Below are 7,914 nucleotides of genomic sequence, written 5' to 3' on the forward strand. Positions count from 1 at the left end.
TAGGAGCTGTGGTTGTGCCCCTGACAAACAGCTCTGGGCTGTCCTGCCTGTCCTGGGACACAGCCTGTGCATCCCTTGGCACAAACACGGATCACAGGGAAATCCTGCATTTTTCCCCTGAAGCTGATGGAGGAGCTGGAAGGAACATTAAAATACATTGTGCAAATGTGCATCCTCACAAGGTACAAAATCCCTTTGGTTCTGCCCATCCTGCCTTTTCCCATCCTCCCAAGCCTCACTGAAAACAAAATGAGAGAGCACAGAGAGGTTCCTGCACCCTGGAATGGAAGAGCCTTGGGTAAATCCAGCAGTTCCTGCTCAGGCAGAAGTTTTCCATTTAAATTTCTGTGTGTTTTGATTTGGGCAGATCTCTGAGTCCAGACTGGGCCTGCCTGGAGGCAGAGGCAGTCCAGGGACCTGTGAGCTCAGTGGCTTGGAAGGGTTTGGAGCTCTTTTTGGTCGACACCTGCTTCCAATTCCCTCCCTGCACTTGGTAGAGCAGCGACAGAGAATCCCACCTTGTGTCCTGCTCTGTTTGCTTTAGGCCTGATGCTGTTGCAACACTAATTTAAAATTCCGTGACTTTCCCAGTCACAGAAATCAGAGTCACCCTCCAGGCTCCCTGGCAGCTCCAAGTGAGGATTTTGGGGCTCCCTGGCAGCTCCAAGTGGGGATTTTGGGGAGCCCACAAAGTCCATCTTCATTCAGAACCTGGGGAATCCTCAGCTGACCCCCCAAGCCTGCTCAGTCAGGTTTGCTCCTGAGGCAGTGGGAGGGTGAGGAGCTCTTTGAGGAGGAGGATGCTGATGATGGAGCCGCAGGGCTGTGCCAGAGCTTCCAGAGGGGTGGGAGGTTTTCCACAGCCTTTGGGTCCTTCTGCACGCACGTTGCTGAGATGCCAAGAGCCCTGTGTCTCACTCGTGGCTCCATGAGTGGCTTTGGGCAGATCTGGTGGCATTTCCATGTCCCCCCAGCCCATCCCTGTCCTGGGATGTTGGTCACTCCCTTGAGCTCATCCTGCTCGGGGCTGGGAGCTTTGCTGGCCGAGGGCAGGGCTGGACACTGCTCCTGGCTCTCCTGCTTCCTTCCCAGCCATGGGAGCTGCTCTTCCTCCAGCTCAGCCTCTTCCTCATCAGCAGTGCTGGTGTTTATCCACATCCAGCTTTCCACCCCACAGCTGGAGCTCACCAGGCTCCACTCCCCGCAGCCCCAGCACCTTCTGCTGGCCGTGGAGGGAGCTGTGCCCGAGCTCAGGGCTGCTCCTCGTGCTGATGATCCCTGCTGGCAGTGCAGAGCCCGTGCCACTGCAGTGATTAGCTCTAACTGGGAATAAATGAACTCCTGGGATTCGGATGCTCCGTGCTCATTCCTCCCTTGTTTCACCATCACTCAGCGTGGGGCTGCTGGGCCTGGCCGCTCCCAGGGGATGATTTCAAAGGGGATGATTTATTTGTACTGCCGGAGGAACCAGGAATGAGAGGAGAGCTCATAAAAAACACCATCTCATTTTCCCTGAGCCTCTGTGTGTGGCACTATTGAGCTGTAAACATTTCCCAGGTTAGATTGATGGGGATAGAAGGAGAACCGATCATTAGCAGGATTAATTACAGGTTTTGTGGGTTGTGAAAGTCCAGAAAGTTCAGCCACGCTGCTGAGAGCCGGGAGATCCGTCTTGCACAAGCTGGCAGCTCCTTTATTATCTGCAGGAGGTGGCAGAGCTGTGGGAGCTGAGCTGTGGGAGCTGAGCTGTGGGAGCTGAGCTGAGCTGAGCTGAGCTGAGCTGAGCCGGAGGGGCCGGTGCTGCCGGCTGCTGTGCAGGCGTGAGCTGGCCACGGGCCCAGCCGGGCTGGCCACACCTGAGGCTCCACCTGGGAATTCCAGGGATGCTGCTCCCACACCCAGAGTCCCCGTGGGACAGACACCCACTGCCTCTGCCAGGCAGGACACACCTTTCCCTGGAGGAGCTGGGATGTGTCTGGTGCCTACAGGAAAGGCCCATGGATAATGGAACTCCAGAGGGACTGGCTCCCGAGGAGGCTGGTGCCCTCTGGGCCATCTGGGGTCATTGCAGGGACCGTCTAGGACAGCCAACTCCTTGCAAGGGATTTCCATCCACAGCCAGAGATGTGCTCAGTCCTGGCCTGCATCCCTGAGGAACAGCTTCTGAGCAGGGCCGACGGCGGAGGAAATTCCTTGGGGAGTTTTCTTCCTCCTGGTACCCGCAGGGGCCATTGTGTGTGCCCGGGCCAGCCCAGCGTGAGCTCACGGCAGCTCCCCCGGGGCCGCCGGTTCCTGCCCGGCCTCTGCCCTTCCCAAAGCCCCCACTGGCTGCTGCTGCTCCCCTGGGAGCGGCCAGGGAGCCGGGAAGGAAAGGGAGCTGCCCCGGGTTGGGGTGGGACATCTTCCTGCCTGCCACAGCGGCTGGGATTCACCCGCCTCTGGAACAGAGCGCGTCCGCTGGCAGCGGGAGCCGCGGGCATCGCCAGCCCCTCTGCAGCCACGGAGCGCCAAGGCAGCCTTGGGCACGGACCCGGGCCACCTCCAGCTCCAGTGCTGCACCCCGAGCAGCCTCACCCCTGGGCTGCCCAAATCCACACACAGGGCAGGGGCACAGGACAGAGCTGGAGCATCCATCCCTTCCAGGACCCGTGGCCTTGGCTGGGGCCACACAGGCATAGCGGCACCCACGGGGGCAATTCCCTGCTCTGCAAGGCTGCAGGGACGGGGACATGGTGGCAGGGCTCGTCCCAACCTCCATGGTGGCTGCTGTGATCACAAGAGGGCCCGGGGAAGCCACCGGCTGCCACTGCACTCCTGGCACTCCTGGCAGCACCTCCTGTCCAGGACATGGTGGGAGGGAGGGATGATTTGTGCCACTGGCACCTGGGGGTTTCTGAGCCCCCCACCTATCCCACCCAGGAACTGACCTCCTCAGCTGCAGCTGTCCCTGCACAGCTGCTCTGGGAGATGGGGAAGCACCAGGACCCTGAATGGGGCCAGGGCCGATGTGCTGCTGCAGATCTGGGGCTCTCCATGCTCCTCTCTAAAGCTTTTGTCCCCTCACTTTGCTCCCAGCTGTAAATCCCAGCTGTTGGCATTCCCCTGAGCATCCCTGTGGCTGGATTTCATTGGGGAGCATTCACTGGGGCCTGGACAGGGAGGGACTCCCTGTGGCCCAAGCAGTGGGATCCCAGTGGTCTGGGCACACAGCCCCTCGGAGCGAGGGGATGTGATGGGGAAGAATGTGGGATCTCCCTCAGGATCAGCCTGTAGAAGGGATCAGATTAACATCCATTAGGGATGGCTGGGTCCTGCCCTGAGGTGGGAGGGTAATTAAATGCCTTTTTAAGCTTCCTTCCTTTTTATTTGGCTCATTGACCCCCCCCAGGGAAGGCCCAGATGTCTCCAGAGAAACAGCAGCACAAAGGAAATTATTTTACAGCCCAGTGGGGAATCAGCTCGAGCTCTACAGGGAAAATGATTTTCCAAGGTGAGGAGTGAAGGGTTTGTGGTTTTCACTGAATGTCTCACTGGGTTCACTCCAGCAACTGGCACGTTCAAGTGTTTGCTGCCAACAGAGGAGGGTGTCTCATCCCATCATCCTTCAACCCCCGTGCGCCCTCCTGTTCAATGCAGAGCTTTACCTGTTCTGCCTCACTTTATCCCTTCTTTTTCTGGAGGAATTGGCCTCATGGCCACTCCAGGGGCTGCTGGCTCCTGCCAAGGATGGATTCAAGTGCAGCAATTGTGTCTCATCAGGCCCATCCCAGCACCGCGCTGTCGAAGGGCAGGAGTTGGAAAATTATGGGAGGGGGGAAGGAGAGGAGAAACTGGTGGGGAAACAACTGGGAGAGAAGGATCCTTCATGGGTTACAGCCCCCAAATCCTCCCTGAGAGCCTGTGAGGGGCGACAGAGCGCCAGCAGGGAGAGCTTCACCCGGCCTGGCTCCCCTGACAAGCCCCAGGAAGGGATTTTCCTTCCAGACCCCAACCAGAGGCAGCACAAACCTTGGCAGGAGCAGGGGTTCATCTAAAAGAGGTGAAAATGTTTCTTTTTGTCAAATTTTCTGCAAAATCCGCTGGCAGGTTAAAGCTCAGCCGTGCCAGACTCCCCACACCTCAGTTTTCCCTAAATCCCAGATCCCATCCACTCCAAAGGCCCTTCCCCACATGCTCCTGCCCAGCCCTGAGGCTTCTCCCTGTTTTAATGGGGCTTCACATTTATTTCCATCAGTGGGAATATATAGAAATTAAACCCTAAGACACAAGCAGAGCAGTGAGGGCTTGCAGAGCTTTTGTAGAGCGCAGTTGAGGAAATATCCTGAAATTTTGTCATCTGGGTTGGCACTTGGCCTGGCAGTGACTCCCCAACAGGCAGTAAAAGAGATTTACTGTAAAACTGCAGAAAAAAAAATGTGTCAAGGAGTTAAATCATGTCAGAAAAATCTGGGAGCGACCCAACTGCTGACGTGTCTGCCCCGTGCAGAGCTGGACCAGGTTTTGCTCTCAAAAAATCCCCACCAAGACCCTGCAACAGCACCAGGAAGCCAAAGTTTCCTTTGATCACATCTCATTTTAATGAGGGCAGGTTCCGAGGAAGCGAACAGTACATGTTTCTATCAGATTGCAAACAAGCCAGTACAGAAATGTAAAAAAAATAAACAAAAATAAATATCTCCCCTGTTTCTTTCTCCCCGAGTTCAGAGCGCAGGGCTGGCCTGGAAACAAGATGGATTTACCGCTAGCAGCGGCCGTGAGAAATCAGTTTTGGGATGTCAGTGTCTGTGTGGTTTCAGAGAGGTCAGAGTACCCGCAGATCCACCGAGGAGACCCTTCCCTGCCAGCCAGGTGAGCAGGTCCCGCCTGGGGCAGCCAGTGCTCCTCTGGCACAGGAAGCATCTCCACCACCTCTGTCAGCGGCTCAGAGCCAGGTCTTCAAGAGGGAAGAGCTGGAAGGAGAAGAGGGGTTGGATTATTTTGGAGCATCCAGCTCCAGCACCACCTCCCTCCCCACGTGGGACCACGTTTCGGTGTTTAAACCACAGCTCCATTCACAAGTTTCATTAAATCTCCTCCTCCACAGGCTCAGATCTGACCTGCAGATTCACTTTCTGCCACTGTGCATGCAGATAAATCCCACACAGATAAACCCCACACAGACCTAAATTCCAGGTTTGGACCTGCCCACAGGGTTCCCAGTGGGAATTTGGCTGGGAAATCAGAAGGATGCAAGGGTGTAGCCAGGTCAGAGCCTGCAGTGCACAGGACAGCACAACGTATCCAGGGCTGGGATGACCTGTCTGGGCTTTCCCAAAATGATTCTTATCCCAGATTTCCTCCAAAAAAATGAGGAGGGGAGGAATAGAGCTACATGTTTCAGGGGCTGATCCAACAGCTAAAAGCCTCGGTGGATTTCAGCTGGATGTTGGCTCCAGCTTTACATAAGAGGAAAGAAATGTAAAGCCTGGAGCCGGCCCTGAGGCAGTCCCACGCAGCCTGGCTGAGCCCTGAGGGGCAGGAGAAGGGTCCTGAGAGGGGGAGGGCCATCCCAGCATCACCAGGTTGCCAGCCCCATGGATAGCCCACGGATACCCCATGGATAGCCCACGGATACCCCATGGATAGCCCACCGATACCCCAGGGACACCCCTCGGGCGCGGCAGCTCAGTCCCACGGGGTGTGGGTTTGTGATGCACCAAACGGGGGACACAGAAATCCTACAGTCCTGGAATGGCTTCGGTTGGAAGGGACCTTAAAGATCCTCCAAAGATTCCCCCCCCCTGCATGGGCAGGACAACTTCCACTACACGAGGCTGCTCCAAGCCCTGTCCAAGCTGACCTTGCACATTTCACCCAGATCTTTGCTGCCCTGAGAAGTTCAAACACGCACTTACCTGGTGACGCCCCTCCAAGGTTCCCCGAACCCCAATTTCCTGATGAAACCCCTGCAAGGCTCTACCGTCCCCATGACCTGGTGACCCTCCAGCACCCCGGGTGCCGCGGAGTGACCGCAGGACTCCGCATCCCGCGGTGGATCGCGCCCCTCGAGCATCCCGGAGCACCGCGGACCGACCGCTCCCCCCGGATCCCCCGGATCCCGTCGAGCCGCGCGTTACCTGAGGCTGGCGGGGCCCGGGCGGGGGCCGGGCGGGGGCCGGGCGGGGGCCGCCCCAGCCCCGCCGGAGCAGGCGCTGCAGGAGGCGCCCGGGGCCGGGCGGCGGCAGGGCCGGGGCGGCGGCCGGAGGACTCTCCCCGGCGGGGCGGCCCGGGGCCGGGGGGCTGTCCCCGGCGGGGCTCCCGGGGTGCCGGAGGGGCTCGGCCGGCAGCTCCCTCCGCCAGAGGTAGGGAGAGCGGCGGACCCCCATCAGCAGCCCCGAGGCGCGACCCACCGTGTGGTACCGGGGGCTGGCGACGTGCTTGTACCAGGCGCCCGCCGGGGCGGCCGGCAGCATCAGCCCCAGCAGCACCAGGGCCCCCCAGGCGCCCCCCGACAGCTGTCCCCTCGCCATGGCGCGGGGCACGGTGCGGGCGGGCTGCGGACAGGGCTGTGCCCGGCCCCGGGCACCCCAGCGACGGCTGCCCCGCGCCCGCGCCCCGCCGGTTTATAGCGCCGTCGGGAGGGGCCCCGCGGCTCCGCCCCGGCAGCCCCCGGCCGCCCTCCCCCGGCAAACCCCCCCCCTCGGGATGCCGGAACCCTCCCCGTGGCCCCCAGCATCCTCTGAGCATCCCCGAGCGTCTCCCCGCAACCCGCAGCATCCCGCGCACCTGTGAGCATCCCCCTGGTTGCCTTTAGCATCCTCCCCATGGCCCCGAGTATCCTCTGAGCATCCCCCTGAACCCAGAGCAACCCGAGCGTCCGTGGGCATCCTCCCTGTAGCCTTCAGCACCGTCCCCATGGCCTCGAGCATCCTCTGGGCATGCCCCCGCAGCCCCGCAGCCTGGAGCGTCCCAAGCATCCGTGAGCATCCTCGTGTTCCCTGCGGTGAAGTGCTCGGGACCATTTGCAGTGGGTTTGCCAAGATGCTCGCCCTCCTCTTCTGCCACTCAGATCTTAAATACGGTATCACCATCAGTTCTGCCTTTGCAGTCAGCTGATTCCCCCCCCTCCCAGATTCCTTAATGAAACCAAGCAGGTCAAGTTTATGCTCATCAGAGAGCAATTCCAGTTCCTCTTGTTTATTAGGGAAGTTCTTTATATGCTGAACTAGGACTAAATAATTTCTGGGGTTTTTTTTTCAGGCCACACAGAGATTAATTTTAATCTGAGCATTTTAAAATTATGGAATGGTTTGGTTTGGAAAGGACCTTGAAGCCCACCCAATTCCACCCCCTGCCCTGGGCAGGGACACTTTCCACTAACCCAGGGTGCTCCAAGCCCTGTCCAACCTGGTCTTGGACACTTTCAGAGATGAGGCAGCCACAGCTGCTCTGGGCAGAGGTTGGAATTTCTCCTTGTAGATTTCATTTTAACATGGTCCAAAGGAATCCCATCCAGGCTGTTTCCCATCATAAGGATCCCCCAGTCCTTCACCATCCAGACTCCTCCCACTCAACAAGCATAAGTTCCCAGTGGAAATTTTCTCTATCAGCCCAGCCTGCTGTTGTTGGTGTTCTGTGCCCCTCCACTCTGGGGGATGTTTTTCCAGGCTCACACTGGGGACAGAACCACCCAGAGTGTGGGATCTCAGCCAAGCAACATCCAAGCAACATGCTCCTGTAGGAACCAGCCCCTTAGCCTGGAAGGGATCAGGGCATGCAGGGATGGGCAATGTCAGTGTGGAGCCTCTCAGTTTTTCTCTTCTGAGAAGGCTGGGAGTGAATGCAAATCCCAGTCGGCAGGAGGGTGATCCAGCCTTTCATGAGAGGATGCTGGAAGTTACGTCTGTGCAGAGCACAACTCGTTCCTGTAATGAA

The 7,914-nt window shown here is 58.4% G+C and overlaps 1 protein-coding gene across 1 annotated transcript; it reads right to left on the minus strand.

The window, feature by feature from the left end:
• Positions 1–4,913: 4,913 nt before the first annotated feature.
• Positions 4,914–6,509, minus strand: NPW (neuropeptide W; the record flags this gene model as incomplete). The annotated part of the gene is made up of 2 exons (XM_084216368.1): positions 4,914–4,949; positions 6,117–6,509. 2 exons carry the CDS (start codon positions 6,507–6,509, stop codon positions 4,914–4,916), a joined length of 429 nt encoding a protein of 142 aa, XP_084072494.1.
• Between the last annotated feature and the right edge of the window lie 1,405 nt (positions 6,510–7,914).

This window comes from Fringilla coelebs (assembly GCF_963513975.1).
Source record: "Fringilla coelebs genome assembly, chromosome: 16".
NCBI lineage: Eukaryota > Metazoa > Chordata > Aves > Passeriformes > Fringillidae > Fringilla > Fringilla coelebs.